Below are 19,534 nucleotides of genomic sequence, written 5' to 3' on the forward strand. Positions count from 1 at the left end.
TAGCGGATCGCACGACCATCCTTGGTGACGCCTCTGCCCCCTACAACTACTGGGTGTCGAAGCTGGACACGTGGCCTGAACTAGCCCTGTATGCCCTTGAGGTGCTTGCTTGTCCTGCGGCTAGCGTCTTGTCGGAAAGGGTGTTTAGTGCGGCTGGGGGAATCATCACAGATAAGCGTAGCCGCTTGTCAACCGACAGTGCCGACAGGCTAACACTCATCAAGATGAACAAAGGCTGGATTTCCCCAGACTTCTGTTCTCCACCAGCGGACAGCAGCGATACCTAAGCAATACGTAGGCTGCACCCGCGGATGGAAGCTACGTTCTCTCTCACCATCCAAAACGGGGACATTTCTGCTTCATCAATCTGTGTCTAATATTCCTCCTCCTCCTCCTCCTGCTCCTCCTCCTGAAACCTCACGTAATCACGCTGAACGGGCAATTTTTCTTAGGGCCACAAGGCTCACTCAAATAATTTTTCAGAACAATTTTTATAAGTTTCAATTAGCTTAAAAGCGTTGGAACTTTAACTTGAACCAATTTTTCGTTACACTGGGCTGCCTCCAGGCCTAGTTACCACTTAAGCCACATTAACCAAAGCGATTCACCTGCCATCTTGGTTGGGCATGGCCAATTTTTACTGAGGTACATTAGTACTGTTGGTACACCAATTTTTTGGGGCCCTCACCTACAGTGTAATCATAGTAATTTCTATGTTCTTCGCCTGCACTCATGGTACAGAAAGGTGTGTGGGGTTGGCCTACACTTTAGCTACATAAATGTCACTTGTGCCTTGGCTATACTAAGGCTACTGAAATGGAACTAAGACTGCGCTCCCGCTATACTGCTGCTTCAGAATTGTTACTGGGACCTGTCTTGAGTGCTACTATTGCTTACATGGAACGAAGACTGCGCTCCCGCTATACTGCTGCTTCAGAATTGTTACTGGGGCCTGTCTTGAGTGCTACTATTGCTTACATGGAACGAAGACTGCGCTCCCGCTATACTGCTGCTTCAGAATTGTTACTGGGGCCTGTCTTGAGTGCTACTATTGCTTACATGGAACGAAGACTGCGCTCCCGCTATACTGCTGCTTCAGAATTGTTACTGGGGCCTGTCTTGAGTGCTACTATTGCTTACATGGAACGAAGACTGCGCTCCCGCTATACTGCTGCTTCAGAATTGTTACTGGGGCCTGTCTTGAGTGCTACTATTGCTTACATGGAACGAAGACTGCGCTCCCGCTATACTGCTGCTTCAGAATTGTTACTGGGGCCAGTCTTGAGTGCTACTATTGCTTACATGGAACGAAGACTGCGCTCCCGCTATACTGCTGCTTCAGAATTGTTACTGGGGCCTGTCTTGAGTGCTACTATTGCTTACATGGAACGAAGACTGCGCTCCCGCTATACTGCTGCTTCAGAATTGTTACTGGGGCCTGTCTTAAGTGCTACTATTGCTTACATGGAACGAAGACTGCGCTCCCGCTATACTGCTGCTTCAGAATTGTTACTGGGGCCTGTCTTGAGTGCTACTATTGCTTACATGGAACGAAGACTGCGCTCCCGCTATACTGCTGCTTCAGAATTGTTACTGGGGCCTGTCTTGAGTGCTACTATTGCTTACATGGAACGAAGACTGCGCTCCCGCTATACTGCTGCTTCAGAATTGTTACTGGGGCCTGTCTTGAGTGCTACTATTGCTTACATGGAACGAAGACTGCGCTCCCGCTATACTGCTGCTTCAGAATTGTTACTGGGGCCTGTCTTGAGTGCTACTATTGCTTACATGGAACGAAGACTGCGCTCCCGCTATACTGCTGCTTCAGAATTGTTACTGGGGCCTGTCTTGAGTGCTACTATTGCTTACATGGAACGAAGACTGCGCTCCCGCTATACTGCTGCTTCAGAATTGTTACTGGGGCCTGTCTTGAGTGCTACTATTGCTTACATGGAACGGACACGTGGAGAGGACACGTAGTGCCTCAAAAACATCCCCCTCCTCCTCCAACAGGGAAAACATTGTTGGCAAATGCCTTTGCATTGGTTCGTCTGGTGGCAGTCCAAGAATTTCACCTTTACCGACACTACAAGAGAGCCCCCCCACCATCCCCCCGCCATGGCCCACTTAATCCTGGCCACATTCCGAAAACCAACAAAATACAACCGTGGTACTAGGTCCGCAGTCACCACCACATTACCACCAACGCGGTTACTGTTAAGGTGCATATAACCACGGACACGTGGAGAGGACACGTAGTGCCTCAAAAACATCCCCCTCCTCCTCCAACAGGGAAAACATTGTTGGCAAATGCCTTTGCATTGGTTCGTCTGGTGGCAGTCCAAGAATTTCACCTTTACCGACACTACAAGAGAGCCCCCCCACCATCCCCCCGCCACGGCCCACTTAATCCTGGCCACATTCCGAAAACCAACAAAATACAACCGTGGTACTAGGTCCGCAGTCACCACCACATTACCACCAATGCGGTTACTGTTAAGGTGCATATAACCACGGACACGTGGAGAGGACACGTAGTGCCTCAAAAACATCCCCCTCCTCCTCCAACAGGGAAAACATTGTTGGCAAATGCCTTTGCATTGGTTCGTCTGGTGGCAGTCCAAGAATTTCACCTTTACCGACACTACAAGAGAGCCCCCCCACCATCCCCCCGCCACGGCCCACTTAATCCTGGCCACATTCCGAAAACCAACAAAATACAACCGTGGTACTAGGTCCGCAGTCACCACCACATTACCACCAACGTGGTTACTGTTAAGGTGCATATAACCACGGACACGTGGAGAGGACACGTAGTGCCTCAAAAACATCCCCCTCCTCCTCCAACAGGGAAAACATTGTTGGCAAATGCCTTTGCATTGGTTCGTCTGGTGGCAGTCCAAGAATTTCACCTTTACCGACACTACAAGAGAGCCCCCCCACCATCCCCCCGCCACGGCCCACTTAATCCTGGCCACATTCCGAAAACCAACAAAATACAACCGTGGTACTAGGTCCGCAGTCACCACCACATTACCACCAACGCGGTTACTGTTAAGGTGCATATTACCAGTCTGACTGGGGCATGCAGACACCTTGACAGAATGAATAGTGTGTGGCACATAGGTTCCCCATTGCTATGCCCACGTGTGCAGCTCCTGATGGCGGTGGCACAGGATTATATTTCTCATTGCTTCTGTACAGCATTGTGGGCTATCGCCCCGCCCCTATTAAAGAGGGTCGCTACCTTGCCGTGCCAACCCTGTGCAGTGTGTGCCTGCGGTCCCTCGTCGTGGCAGACGCACTTCTAAATAGACATGAGGGTGGTGTGGCATGAGGGCAGCTGAAGGCTGCGCAGGGACAGTTTGGTGTGCGCTGTGGGGGGGAGGGGGTGCGGTTGGGCAGCATGTAACACAGGAGAAGTGGCAGTGGAGTGTCATGCAGGCGGTGATTGTGCTTTGTTGGAGGTAGTGTGGTGCTTAGCAAAGGTATGCCATGCTAATGAGGGCTTTTCAGAAGTAAAAGTTGTTGGGGGGGGGGGGCCCACTCTTGCCGCTATTGTGGCTTAATAGTGGGACCTGTGAACTTGAGATGCAGCCCAACATGTAGCCCCTCGCCTGCCCTATCCGTCACTGTGTCATTCCCATCACTTTCCTGAATTGCCCAGATTTTCACACATGAAAACCTTAGCGAGCATCGGCGAAATACAAAAATGTTCTGGTCGCCCATTGACTTCAATGGGGTTCGTTGTTCGAAACGAACCCTCGAGCATCACGGGAAGTTCGTTCCGAATAACGAACACCCGAACATTTTGGTGTTCGCTCATCTCTAGTTATTAGAGAAACTAGAGACTTATCATAAAATGATCAATGCTCTTATCACCCATTTCTGAGTATTATGATTCTTACAATGCAAAAATCATCCTCTTGTCATACACTTAAAAGCAAGATTATCTACACATACTGATTCTAAGTGAGCATGATAGTTAGTCGTTAAATATTCTTAGTGCTAAAGAATAATAATAATTAGTCAACAAATACATGTCAGCCAATCAAGTATTTTTATATACTTGAGGAAGACATTGTTATGGGAACCTTGGAGAGAAAGGGCCCAGGCTGTGGTGTATAGTGAAAGGGGATAAAAGTTGCAAAGTAATGTGTAAAACCCCAACATGACAACTTCATGACTAGTGTGTCACATCTGGCTTTGGTGTAATGCACACTGCACTCAGGATGAACGCGAATAGAAGGGGAATGCACACAAACGGACACCGAAACAGCCTGAACAGCAAATGGATTTTGCGAGCAGACATCCAACAATGACTGACAAATGCCAAACACCTACCAAGAATACCAGCATACATGAGCAGATGGAATAGCTAAAATACATATGAGGTATTGGTTTGGATTTTGGCCAAGATATTTAAGCTCACGAACCCACGTCAAGGGTCCTCGTTTACTTGTGAGTCCAAAGACAACTTAAAATCCAGGAGCCCTGCTTGCAAGTGGGGAGATCGTCTCAATAGGGATGGTCCTACGCTGGAATCTAGGGGCCTAGCTCACTATAGATGTTAAATGGCATACAAGCAGAACAGAATACTGTTTACATCAACAAACGAGGAAATCCCACTCAGAAAATCATACATGCAGCAACACCAAGCAAAACATGTATGACTCTAAACCCCAGGGTTCTGAGAGGAGTGAAGAGAAAGATTGACCATCAGCACCCGATAGTAAGAGCGTCTGGCATTTATGTGCAGCAGAGTGGTGGTGACTGGCTGACACCCAGCCAGCTCAAAACATACCACACCTGTGATAGAGTGTGCCTGGAGACCCATAGAAACACAGGTCCAAGGAGCACAGCAGGAAAAATTGAAAGTAGAACAGTGCATTCTCATCTAAAATTGTCATTACAACACTCACGGCCATAGTTACTGCTCACACTGCCCTATGCACTGAATCTGAATAAAACGGAAATAAAATAATCCGTTTTTTCCCCCATTGATTTCAATGGGGTTTTCATATCAAGTGAAAGCAGATAGAAAGCTTTCAGTTTACTTCCATTCCATTTGTTTCCATTTTATTTGGAGTACAGGATAATAAAGTTAATTTCGCTTTTCTGTACTCTAAATAAAATAGAAATGAGCAGAACCCTTTCACAGTACAAGTGATTGGCTCAGTTCGTCTCCATTTAGGGATTCCATCACAGAGCAGTTTCATGCAGCTTTTACAGAACCCCCAAATGGAATCCCAGAGCATATTAAATAACACTGTGAATGCTTCCTAACGGGGGTCCCTCTGGGACCCTGACTCCTTTCCCAAGTAAGGCTGGTTTCAGATAAGAGTATTACGGGCACATTTCTGCATCCATAATATGGATGTGGGTCCTTGCCTGACTGCTGGGTTTACTGTCCAAAACATGGACCATTATAGAAACCTATGATGCTCTGAGTTCGGGTCAGTTAAACCTGTGGTCGGGCCGGGACACACGTTTGCAGAAATGTGCCTGAAATACACTTGTCTAAAACCAGCCTAATACTGGCAGCATCCTTGCTGTCATTTTTATATTTTTGACCATTATTTTTTAATTCTATATTAACCCCCTACTCACCGGACTTCCTAGCAAAACCACCGGTAGAGTGAGGGAGTTGGGTTGGGGTGGGGGTGTGGATTGACTGCTCAAGGCTTCTCTGACACTCACTGTTAAATCCAGTGTCTAGAGATAAATACGACCCTGCTGGCCCTTTGTATAGCACACAGGACAATGATTAGGACTTTTGTGAATGTGGACTATGAAACAACACCTGTTCCTCTTTATATTCCAAGTAACATGAAAAATTGCAGAATGTGTCCAAGTTGTTCTACAAATAACACACCTGTGAGACATTACGGTGCTGCCGCGCTCACAATACACTTTTTGCAGGAGCAGAAAAGTTTCCCCTTATCTGTAAATTCATGCAAATTGTGCGTAAGCGAAAAAATACAGGCGGGAAACAAACAAGTTTCTTGTAAACCTCAAGTTGACACGTTCTTCTGTACATTCAATTATACTCTTTACTACAAGTGTCAGCATCGTTCACAGCTTGGCTTTTTTGTAATGTCAAGGTATAAGTGTGAATAAAATAAGCTGTTAAGTGTTCTGCAATCAATCCCCTTAATTAGGAATACAAGAGCGCAAAGTTTTCACTTACTGTATACAGAAAACAACTGGGAACAACTGCAATATCAGCAGTAGAAATGAACATGTTTCCCATGGAAGATGCCTTATACATCACTGTAAGAATTTTTTTTTTTTTTATACGTTTTTTAATATAACTTCCAAAATGTCTGGAAAGATATAAAAAGAAGGGGGGAAAAGTCAGTAAAAATGCTTCAAGCTGCAGTAAAGAACAAGCATTTTAAAACATGAAAAGCCTGTGTGAAGGCGCCTTACGGAGACCGCCTTCCCTATGAGCATTGTTTCTAAAGGAGAACACAGTACCCCATGCAGGCACCTTACAGCAGCACATGCAGCGCCTACTGATCAATAGCACGGACCTGTAATCACGCCGTCGTACAAAGTCTATGCACATAGTTTTGCTGATTTCTAAATGACACTAAGGCCTTGCTCACACCAACGTGTCAGTACAGTGTATTCTGCGTGCAGGTCGTGCGCTCGTGATACGCTGTAGCAATCAGCCAGAGGCAGCCTTGCTGCCGCTCACACTACTTGCACTAAATACTTTTGTGCAAGGAAAATCGCAGCACATATTACATATACACCAAGATAGAACATAGTAAAGTGCGGCATGCAGCCTGTACGCAATGTCATTGCATACTGTTTGCGTGCCATGTGCGTATATCTCGCAGCCTTCACACTGCCTTTTGTGAGCCCGGCCTAACACATTGCTACCTCTAATAATGCACCCAAACCCCTCCAGGCTTGTCTGACATCCCCATCTCTCATGAGCCACAGATTTTACTGTCATCGTGTTATCTTAAGTGTTTCACCACTCCTTTATTTTTAAGGTATGTAAATAGTAGTTGTTTTGTGCAGCAATTGTACAAAATCCCAGTCATCAGAAATACCCATTATATTACAAATTACAGTATCTCATCTGGATACTACATAATGTTAAATATTAAGTTATAGGGACTCTGGTGCATGATAACCATATAGAGTACTCATATAGGAGCTTACAAGTTTAGGCACTTTTGTAGTTGCTTTTTAACCCTTTCCAATCCACTGTCTGATGTCTAAAGACATTCTGATTGGAGGCTGTACAGCTCCGATGTGGGAAGACATCCAGCAGGGTATTCTTACTGTAGATTACTGGCCGCTCTGTTGTCTGGGGACTCTCCAGCATGTCACATACTGCAGTACTGGCTCTAGCCAGCATATGGCGCCATTGTATAATGGCAGAAGCAAAAAGCCCCCTAGGAAATCCTGAATCCGAAGAGTTAATGAAGCTTTACCATTAGTAGATAAGCAATAAGGTAGGCAGGAAAATGACATACTGTATATATTCATAGTGATGTAAGTATAGATGTGTCTTTTCGTACCTTTTTGCAAATTTCTTTCCAGGCAACCTATCACATCCCAGGAAGTTGATTGATGTATTTTTTATACTTACTAACTCTTGCGATCCAAAGCTGTCACCTGGTGAAAATCCGGCAGCACTGGAAAATCTGCTTATTTTCAGAGTCCCATGTGGACGCGCTCCTATACAAGTCTATGGGAGAGTGCACACACGGTAACCTGAAAAGAGTCAGATATTCATACTGTGTGCTGATTTCACCAAGTGACAGTGCTGGACCGCAGGAACCGGTAAGTATAAAACCTATATTACCCAGCTCCCTGTCATGTCCCCTACCAGCACTATAACTTAGTTTATGGCGCTGTGGAGACGTTACAGGTTCCCTTTAAGGACTCCAATTCCTCATGATACAAATTCAATACATTATTGTATTATGCATGAAAAACCCTTATTAGGTTGCAGTTGACATTGCAACCACATATAGAAATGTATACAGTAGCATAGACATTTCAGACAGGTAGACATTACAGGTGAGCAGTTATAATTACTGATTCCTGCAAACTTCATCATTGGTCGCACATATAAGGTGCTTTCTACTTGTATCCTATTAGTATAGACATTTCCAACAGAGTAATGCAAAAACATGGGTTATTTTGCAGTGCGGGTCATCTTGGGATATGTCATGGCAAGAGGAAAGGTACAGAAGGTCATATCTGAATTTAGCTTAAGATGTTCAATATGCAAATCAGCAAAAAATGTCCTTTGCCATTGCGGCCCCTAGAATCGATGACCAACATATCATGGCTCCAAGCAAAGTTAATACCCCGATAGTACATGAGCCATAAAGCGACGTCTCACTTCTGCAATTTAAATTTATTCTTTTATAATCTTGCAGTAAAATGAGGTACAGATATAGCAAACATTAACTTGACATTTAACATGTTAGAACCTAAAGCAGTTTTCCATGAAAATACTATTAATGACCTATCCTCAGGATAGGTCACCACCGCTTGGGATCCTGGCTGATTAGCTGATCGGTCACCTGCTGACAACGCTGGTAAACACTGGGGGAAGGGCGTGAGCTGCTGCTCCGTCCCCAGTGTAGTGGCCGACGATTGTAACTGGTGCTGCAGCTCCTATCAAAATCATTGAAAGCTGCGCCTGTGCCGACCAATACACAGGGATCAGAGTAATGTCTTACGCTCCAACTCTACTGTAGACCGACGCAGTCAGTGGGCATGCAATCAGCTGATCTGCCGGGATCCCGAGTGGTGGGCCCCAGCTGATCAACTATTGAATAGGTCATCAATAATATTTTCATGGAAAACCCCTTTAACTACAGTAAACTAGAATGCTGTAAGTCAAATTATCATGATGCACCAGTCATGTTAAGGATTGCTAAGTCTGTACCTGTGTGTCTTCAGACTATAGCCTGTACTATTAGCCTTAGAGAGTTCTACTGTTGGCAAATGAATAAATACTATAATTGGTCTGATATATTTTTCTCTCTTCCTGCAGCCGGAGGAGCTCACCAATATCCTGGAGATCAGCAACATTGTCTTCACCAGCATGTTTGCTCTGGAAATGATGCTGAAACTTTCTGCCTTTGGTCTTTTTGACTATTTGAGAAACCCGTACAACATCTTTGATGGCATCATAGTCATTATCAGGTATCTCATATCTTGTTTCTTATTTTCAGGAACAATTTTCCTAATGTGTTAATAAGCGTAATTCTAGAAGCTAGGTAATCATCTCCAGTAATCAGTGGAGGTATTACCTGCTGCTTAAATCTGCCAAGGTTCAGCCATGCTGTTCCGTCCTAGTCTATTAATTACGTTTCCATGATTATTAGTCTTTGCTGTATGTAATGAAATGCTGCCCCCACTGGGTGCAGATAATGCAAATGGATTAGTACAGTAGTATTAGGCAATAGAGATAAATTAATATACTTATGTGGTGTTGTCTTCTTATGACGGTAGGCTCTGTGCTCTTTATATTCAGCTCCTTTTTCTAGTACGCTTCAGTTTTTGAGCTCACATAGACTGCTATAGGCCAGACTGTATCTTCCTGTACCTCCACTTTTGCAGTATATTCATACTAAATCCATTACAAAATAATTGTTGCATTCTCCATTCTATGCAGTGTATTATACAGGGATTTTCTGGGAGAGAGAGGTACCATATAGCATTGCACAGAATGCCTACCGGTCTTTAATGTGGCCAGGTATATGAGCCCTTCATTGGAAATTGCTATTTTCAAGCACTGAATAAAATGCATTTAATTCCCTAAAATAGTAGAATAAATGTTAGATATAATACTTTTTTAGGACCAATTAATAGCAAATACAATAGTTTTTAATAACTAATCTTCATAATATATAAGGCTGTTATAAAGGATCTTCCTGATGTGAAACCCTTATAACTCCCGTTTAATGACACTCAGATACAGAAATTTGCTATTAGTGGAAACAGAAACTCAAAAAGTTTTGTTGCACAACATCAAGATGTTTTCCGCATCAGAGAAGTTCAATGTGACCCCCTTTGTCACTGGACACACATGGATCCTGTACTCAGTTTCCTGCCATACATGTTGTAGTGGATCATGATGGACTAATGCAATGGCTTCTGGGATGCCGCAGATCATGCATGGTGGGTGCTAAGGATGACATGTAGACCCCAGCACTCTCCCAGAGGAAAAAATCGCAAGGCGGAAGGACCGGGGAACGTGGAGGCCAAGGAAGAAGTTCACTTCACTATCATCACCACCTGCATGGCCAATCCATCTGTTTGGTTGTCACCTATTGAGTTCACTGACATCATTGTGGAAACGGTGGGTGAGGGGCCGTCCTGTTAGGAGATGAAACCTGGGATTTCCTGTTCCAGTTGTGGCAGAAGCCATATCTATAGCGTCCAGGTACGAAATCCCCGGGATTGTTTCATCATGGACAAAGTAGGGGCCGGACGCTTATCTACACATTGTAACGCAAAACACAGTCGCTCATATGTTCTATGTAGACAGGTGGGTTTTTCCTCAGATTTTGACATTGTTTGCTAACTGTGCCTGAAAGGTGGAAGGCGGCTTCATCACTAAACACCAAAGATTCCATGAAACCATCACTTGCCAATACAGTTTGCAGACTCTTACCGAGAGAATGTCGCCGCTCTTTGTCGTCCGGTTTCAGAGTCTGTCACAACTACAATCGGTAGGGATAACATTGCAAACTTTTGCACAGTTGGCTGCTGGCTGTTTCATTTTCCGCCGGCTCTGAGGGATTTCTGAGGACTTTGTGTGAAACTCGCATGGACGCGCTCCAATCGTTCCACTGGTTAATGGACGGATGATTTTCGCTTTCAGATGCAAAGTTTTTCCTTAAAACTAAAGTACCACTTATGAATTGTGCGCCCAGCAAGTCGATCTTCACCAAAATTTATTTGAAAATTATGTTGTAGCCTACTAACAGACTGGTACATGTCAAAGATACAAAATGCTCCCCTTTCTTCGTTGGCAGCCATTTTATCTCATAATCTCCTAGTGACGACTACAACAGAATAATACTTTTTGGGCCTCATAAAGCATTGCTGTCTAATGGTAAGACTGTCAATGTTACCCATAGCAACCAATCACAGAGCAGCTGTCATTTTACCCCAGCAGCTTGAGAAATGAAAGATGCATTGTGATTGGTTGCTATGGGGAATAAGGACCATCCTTCTGTTTGACAGTTTTGCTTATTGAAACTTTTTGAGTTTCTGTTTCAATGAATATCAAAATGTAAGTATCATTAAACGTGAATTATGAGGGTTTCAAATCGGGAAGATCATTTGTAATAACCCTGTATAATATCTTGTATATTATAACATCATCTTTTCAATTACTGCTGCAATGTTTTATATTATCGAATAAGTGAAAAAGACTTAAAGGGGTTGTCTGAGATAAAAGTTTTCATTAAAATTGGCTCCCTCATGGCGAAAACATAACAAAGAGCTGATATCACCTCTCCCTGGTCCTCCAAGTCCCCATTTGATGGTTCTGGGTCTCCCTGGTGACATATTGTTTACAAGCTGCAGTCAGCCTGTAACATCCCATAAACCAGATGTTGCAGCCAATGACAGCGCTCAGTGATCACTGCTAACTTCTGTCATTGGTTAGTGTTGCAAGTTCATGGGATGACACAGGGTGAACCTAGCCTGTGAACAATACGCCATCAAGGAGACTTGAAGCCGCCAACATGACTTGCAGGGAGCGGAAAAAGATGAGTATCAGGTCTTTGCAATGCTGTGGCCGCAAGGAGACCTTTTTTAAAGAAAAATTTAATCTCAGACAACCCCTTTAAATGGGGTTTTCATGACTGTTATTTTGATGAGCTATTCTGAGGATAGTCATCAATCTCAGATTGGTGGAGGTCCATCTCCCAGCACCCCCGCCAATCAGCTGATATGAAGGGGCCATGTCATGCTGGAACAGGCACAGCTCCATACATTGTGTAGTGGCCTGAAATGGTACTGCTGAGTTTGCAGTACCATTATGAGTTGCTGTGCAGTATATGACGCTGTGCCTGTTCTTATGTATGATGGCTCCTTCAAACAACTGATTAGTGGAGGAGCCAGATGTCAGACCACAGCATTGATGACCTATTCTGAGCATAAGCTATTAATATTATAAACCTAAAAAAACCCTTTTAAAGGAAACATAAGCACCATAAACTTATAGGATAGGTCTCGCACTGACACCCCAGGATGTCGGTACTCAGTCCATGTGCAGTTTCACTGTTCTCCATAGGAGTGCGTAAAAAAGGAGTCATGCTGATAGATGAACCACCGACTTCCTGGCGTGACAGCTGGTACATTGAGCTCGATAAGTATAAAGATGCCACCCCCGGACTCTACAGAACCTACCCTATAAGCACTAAAACTCAATATATGGTGCTTATAGGAAGTGACAGGTTTTCGTCAAGCTAAACATTCATGTTAGAATAATATAGCAAAACCCAGCAGCTAATGGACAATCAATCATATGTTCCATTGATAGAGCAGCAGCAAATAATACTGTTTCAGTCATTGTCAATATCAATATAGAATTGGGTGAGAAATGCCATTTCAAAAGTTACATTAAGGCTGAGACTACACCACAACCAAAACTTCCTGGATCCACCAGAGATCCCGAAGGTCCGGTCCATCTCACATGCACATGTCTACTTTTAATTGCATTGTAGATATATTATTCGTATCTTTGCACATGTAGGACATATCATCAGTAAGTTATTTGTGAATTCTCCATAAAGAGTATAATGGCAAGTGATTGGATATGAAGTCAACTCCACATGGAATAGTCTACTGCTGGACTTTCGGGCCCACTATTGTGTCAGTGTCTAAGCCAAGAAGAGGATCCTCTGTTTTTGGCCAGTCTGACCCTATTGGCCCTACTAATATGTGTTTTTACATATAATTGATACTTTCTAACAAGCTGCATCGTGTTCTATTTTCTGTAGGAAATTCGTTGGGTCATTGTGAACAGATCACAGTTTGCTGCTTGCCATTACAGTTTTATCTATTTTCCTCTCTTATTCGCTTTGCCATGTTTTAGCTTTCATGTATTCTGTTATCTCACTTGTTGCAATCATTTGCTATCACTGCCTTCATCGTTTCTCTCTACTGTCCCCAGTAATGAGATGTTTTCACTCATAGAACAAGACCCTTCAAACCTAGAAGGAGCCATGTTGAAGAACAGAGTTTTCCGTTATGAAATATGTATAAGACAGAATCATTAAGTCTTTTTTCTCTATAACAATCATTTACAATTCATATTCTCCAACATTACTAATATCTACAGCATGTTTAATCGGCCATTGCTAAAATAACTTTCTTCTTTCACTCACTGGTTTCAAAATCACTGTAATTACTGAGTTAGTATATCATCCAAGCAGAATTTAGGAGAGAGTTAGAAGTTGAGGAATGTCTATTGATTTCTTTTCTAGTTTAATCATCACGTTTTCTGCTAATTACTCCTAATAACTGCTGCTATCGTTTCCGCAGTGTCTGGGAGATTATAGGGCAGAACGATGGTGGGTTGTCAGTTTTAAGAACTTTTCGTCTTCTACGAGTGCTGAAACTTGTGCGATTTATGCCTGCACTGAGGAGGCAGCTGGTGGTCCTAATGAAGACCATGGATAATGTGGCTACGTTCTGCATGCTGCTTATGCTCTTCATCTTCATTTTCAGGTAAATGATCAGCATATTTATATGAAACGTCTAGCAGATGACTTGCCCAATATATCTAAAAATCCTGCCGTTTGTTGTATATCAGCATCACTAATTTCAATCTTACTGCATTGTAAAATGTAAGAAGTTACAGAATTAGTAGTGTCTGGTACTACATCTCTGCCATAATCATTTGAATAGATTGAGCTGCAGTACAAGATGTGACCACATGCACATGGACAGCTCTGTGTTAGGTTCTGCAGTGAAGGTAATTCTTTTGTTCTGCTGATCAGTTTGAGTTATACCGCTCACACACCAGTGGCCTATGCTAAGGATCAACCATCAATCGACAATCCTTGAAAATTCCTTTAAGATCCTCCAACTGTGGTGTATCACAATAAAAGTGTACTTAAAGAGAACATGTTAGGTCTCTAATAGGCTCTTGGCTGTCGGTAGCATTATACAGTTAGAGACATGTTGATTTAAGTGTTCTATAGCAATCAGTTGAACAGTATTCACTGCTCCCCTGCCATTCTCCTTCTCCAGATGCTGATTGACAGGTCCCTCCCTATTATTGTCCATATAGAAAAATGCCTGCCAATCAGGCACTGGAGAGTGGGCAAAGGTGGCAGAGCAGTGAATACTCTGAATAATGACTGTTTTAGGAACAGCTGGCACATGACATCTTTTGATCAGTAACAAAGTACCATATGTTGACCATAACATAGTAACATAGTAACATAGTATGTAAGGCCGAATGAAGACATTGTCCATCTAGTCCAGCCTGTCTATCCTACTGTGTTGATCCAGAGGAAGGCAAAAAAAAACCAAGGCCAGAAGCCAATTAGCCCTTTTGGGGGAAAAATTCCTTCCCGACTCCCTAATGGCAATCAGACTGTTCCCTGGATCAACCCCTAATAGTTCCTACCTGCCTATATACCAGGATTGACACTTAACCTAATATTTATATCCTGTAATATCCTTCTCCAGAAAGACATCAAGTCCCCTTTTAAACTCCTCTATGGATTTTGCCATCACCACTTCCTCCGGTAGAGAGTTCCACAGTCTAACTGCTCTTACAGTAAAGAACCCCTTTCTGTGTTGGTGATGAAACCTACTTTCCTCTAATCGTAGCGGATGTCCTCTTGTTACCTTCGTGGTCCTGGGTGTAAACAGATCGCGGGAGAGATCCATGTGTTGTCCCCTCATGTACTTATACATGGTTATTTGGTCGCCTCTTAACCTTCTTTTTTCTAAAGTAAATAGTCCCAATATTGATAACCTCTCGGGGTATTCCAGTCCCGTCATTCCATGTATTAGTTTAGTCGCTCTTCTTTGAACCCCCTCAAGCACTGTGACATCTTTCCTGAGCACCGGTGTCCAGAATTGTACGCAGTATTCCATGTGAGGTCTGACAAGTGCCTTATATAATGGAAGGATAATGTTCTCGTCCTTCGCCCCTATACCTCTTTTGATGCACCCCAAGACTTTATTTGCCTTTGCAGCGGCTGACTGGCATTGGTTACTCCAGTTTAGTCTATTATCCACTAATACCCCCAGATCCTTTTCCATATCACTTTTCCCTAGTGGTACCCCATTAAGTGAGTATTTGTGACATCCGTTCCTCCTGCCCATGTGCATAGTCTTACATTTTTCAACATTGAACTTCATTTGCCATTTTTCTGCCCAAGCCCCCATCTTATCCAGGTCCGTTTGTAGCCGCACATTGTCTTCCGTTGCATTAATTATATTGTATAATTTTGTGTCATCTGCAAATATTGATATTTTGCTGTGCAGCCCCTCTATCAGGTCATTAATAAATATGTTGAACAGAGTGGGGCCTAATACTGAACCCTGTGGCACCCCGCTAGCGACTGTGGTCCAATCAGAGTACGAACCATTTATTACCACCCTCTGCTTTCTATCGTTGAGCCAATTTTTTACCCACTTACACACGTTTTCGCCCAGTCCGAGCTGCCTCATTTTGTATATTAGCCTATTATGTGGCACGGTGTCAAAGGCTTTAGAGAAGTCCAGATATACAAGATCAATAGATTCTCCCTGGTCCAGCTTAGAGCTTACTTCATCGTAGAAACTGATCAGATTTGTCTGACATGAGCGACGCTTCATGAATCCATGCTGGTGAGGAGTTATTCCCTTAATCTCCTTGAGGTACTCATCGATGGCGTCTCTCAGAATCCCCTCGAAAATTTTTCCCGTTACTGAAGTGAGACTTACTGGCCTGTAGTTACCAGGCTCACTTTTGCTCCCTTTTTTGTAAATTGGAACCACGTTGGCAATGCGCCAGTCCAATGGTACTACTCCGGTCTTGATAGTGTCTAGAAATATTAGGTATAGCGGCCTAGCTATCTCGTCACTTAGTTCCTTTAGTATCCTTGGGTGTAATCCATCTGGGCCCGGTGATTTATCAATTTTAGTTTTCTTTAGACGCTTCTGCACCTCCTCCTGCGTTAGGTATGAGATATTTTGTGAGGGGTTCGTTTTATTCCCCTGCATCTCGTGTGGCATTTCCTTTTCTTTGGTGAACACACTTGAGAAGAAACTGTTTAGTAGATTTGCTTTCCCTTCGTCATCATCAATGATTTCCCCTGCATTGTTTTTTAAAGGGCCAGCGCTCTCCCTGCAAATCCTTTTGCTGTTTATGTAGTTGAAAAATAGCTTCGGGTTGTTTCTGCTCTCTTTTGCGATCCGTCTTTCTGCTTCCTCCTTGGCAGTTTTGATCGTATCTTTGCATATTTTGTTTTTTTCCCTGTATGATTTTAGCGCTTCTTCGCTGCCTTGTTGCTTTAGTAGTTTGAACGCTTTCTTCTTTTCGTTTATTGCCCCTCGTACCGTCTTGTCGAGCCACATTGGTTTCCTTTTAGCTGAGTTTCTTTTATTTCTAAAGGGAATGAACTGCTCACATGAGGCGATTAGGATCCTTTTGAACTTTTCCCATTTTTCCTCCGTACTGATATTTTTGAGGATGTTGTCCCAATTAATGTTACCTATAGTAGTTCTAAGCTCATCAAATTTTGCTTTACTAAAGTTTAGTTTCTTTGTCTCTCCCTGATAAGGCTTCCTATTGATTGACAGCTGGAAGTTGATTATATTGTGGTCGCTGTTCCCCAAGTGCCCCTCAACCTGCACCCCCCTTATACGTTCCGGTTTGTTAGTTAGTACTAGGTCCAGAATGGCTCTCCCTCTTGTTGGTTCCAATGTCACGATCTGCTCTCAGGTAATGTGCCAACCTCTCCTCTGTGCAGCAGAAGGCAACATTTGGTAGTGATAACTAAACATAATGAATTGAGTGACTTTGACTGCAGGCTGATTGTTGGTGCCAGGTGGTGTGGTGGCAGGATTTCTGAAATGTCACATTTGTTGACTGTTTCTAAACCACCATATCAAGAGTGTACTAACATTGGTGGAACTATGGACAGACATCTGACGGAAGATTTCACAGCAGCAGGCCATGTGTGGTTGATGCTAGAGGCGAGAGTTGGATGGCACGTCTGATATATCAGCAGCAACATGCCACTGTGGACCAACTGAACCAGCGGTGCAACAGCCGGCAAGTTAGACAAATTTCTACAATGACTATATGGTGTAGTTTGCATCAACTGGAGATTAATAGTCGAAGGCTGACAAGGTGTCCATGATAACCTTAAGTCATCACCAACAAAGCCTCTCTTGGGCCCAGGAAAAATATCAATGGATTTAAGACACATGGCAGATCATCTGGAGGGGCAAGTTCCATTTCCTGCTGAAATAGGTGGATGGCTAGTTTCACGTCTGACGTAAACAACATGATGCCATATCCAATGGGTACACCATAGGCATTCTATAGACAGGTGATGAAGGTGTCATAGCCTGGGTTCTGGAAGCAGTTTCCTGGCATGGTCTAAGATGGTTGGTCATTATACCACAATCCTTGAATGATGAATGCTACAGGAACCTGTTATCTGACTAGCTGCACCTATATCTTCAGGAAGTCTTCCCGACCACAGTGCTATCTTTCAACAGGACAATGCTCTGCATCATCGAGCTCTGATTACTATGGAGTGTTTGGAGGAACATGACAATGAATTCTCCACATTGCCTTGGCCACCAAACTCAGCAGACTATAACCCCATTGAACATATTTTGGATATGCTGAAAAGGGTTGTGAGATCTGCTCCCACTTATACTCAAAATGTCCACCAACTGACAGAGCTGTTGCATCAGGCATGGGTTGAGTTGATGTTGAAGTATTTTTGCCACCTAGCAGAATCTGTTTGCTGATGTCTGAAAGCCGTGATTGCCCAAAAAGGTGGACCAACCCATTATTGAGTTGGTGATCCCTTTAGTGTATATGAATATTGTTGATCCACATCAGACTCATCTCTTCATGACACTGCAAACTTTCAAACAAACTTTTTACAAAAATGCTCAACTGATCAGTATAAATGCAGACTACTGAAATCAGCTTGTCTGTCATCGGTCAATACATTGTGTTGCCTCCTGCTAGGCACCCATAGGGACCTGACAGGTTCCCTTTAATGTTATCTACGATTACAATGTTTAGATATTAAGCAAGTAATATCTAATCCTATAAATTGAATTATTGTATATCTTTTTTCCATGCAGTATTCTTGGGATGCACATTTTTGGATGTAAATTTAGTCTTAGAACCGACTCCGGAGACACTGTACCTGACCGGAAAAACTTTGACTCTTTGCTCTGGGCCATTGTTACAGTCTTCCAGGTTAGTTCCTCGAATTCCTCATAAGCTACACTGTTCTCAATAGTAAGTTACTATTCTTATATTCAACTAACTTATCTTTGTTTGATTCTACATTCTTTACATTCATGTTTTGTGGAAAATGTGACTTTTGTGTATTTCTAGAATCTAAGTAATATTGAATCTGGTTTGACTGATAGCAATCTCCTTTTTCCATCTTTACTGTCAGATACTTTACTGTGATGAGAACAATTAAATTCTGTCTGACGGTCTGGTTGTGCAATGCATTTGCTTTCAGTTGTCGAGCAGAGCATTCTTAGCAACCGATCTGATTCAAATTGTTCTGGTTTCAGCCTAGAGGGATTGTCCATGGAGGCAGAATGCTTACCAGGACCTACAATGTTTAAACCTCCACTCCCAGACCAGTTCTGACAGCAGGTCACTTGGTATGGACTCTCTTTGTGCCCAGGCTCAAACTGGCACACAGGTGAACAAACGGTTTCCCTGGTGGGCCTTGAGCCGGGACTGCAACCCCAGCCAATCAACTGCACAACAGCGGCACATGTCGCAATACACTCACTGCAGCATATACCAATAGGTGGTGTGTCAGCAAGTCTATAAGTCCATATAAATAAGTGGCTAGTTTATTTATTTATATAGGCACCTAGGCTGGTCTAAATGATATCTAGACATATCATGAGGGCTATCACTATCCTCCTATCCTAGGCCCTGCCTTCCTTAACTGTATAGTGGGCCCCCAGAATGAATTTTACTGGTAGACCTAGGCACTCCAGGCCAAGCCCGTAATATCACTGGAGGGAGCTTGATGTTTCACTCATCTTAGGGCTCCTGCACATGGATGATTTTGCATGTGATTTCGCTAGAAATGCAGATTTCGATGTGGATTTCTCCATGGTGGAATTGTCTACCACATGTGAAAGGATTCTTATAATGCCTTCATGTGAGACATAAATGCTATAGAATAGCTGAGCAGCATTTACAATACAGGGTATGTGGACAAGGTTTAAAAAATCTCGTCCATACAGAACAGAAACATTTCACATGAAATACGCCTCTTGTGAAAGCTCCCTTGCACTGTGCAGG

The 19,534-nt window shown here is 43.3% G+C and overlaps 1 protein-coding gene across 1 annotated transcript in view; it reads left to right on the top strand.

The window, feature by feature from the left end:
- The window catches only part of CACNA1I (calcium voltage-gated channel subunit alpha1 I), a 459,267-nt gene that overhangs the window by 227,634 nt on the left and 212,099 nt on the right, over window positions 1-19,534 (top strand). Inside the window, exons 9-11 of the mRNA XM_066596427.1 lie at window positions 9,035-9,186; window positions 13,546-13,731; window positions 18,337-18,454. Of these exons, the coding sequence (XP_066452524.1) occupies window positions 9,035-9,186; window positions 13,546-13,731; window positions 18,337-18,454 (456 nt within the window). The remainder of the gene's footprint in view (window positions 1-9,034; window positions 9,187-13,545; window positions 13,732-18,336; window positions 18,455-19,534) is intronic.

This window comes from Eleutherodactylus coqui, chromosome 3 (assembly GCF_035609145.1).
Source record: "Eleutherodactylus coqui strain aEleCoq1 chromosome 3, aEleCoq1.hap1, whole genome shotgun sequence".
NCBI classification, from domain to species: domain Eukaryota; kingdom Metazoa; phylum Chordata; class Amphibia; order Anura; family Eleutherodactylidae; genus Eleutherodactylus; species Eleutherodactylus coqui.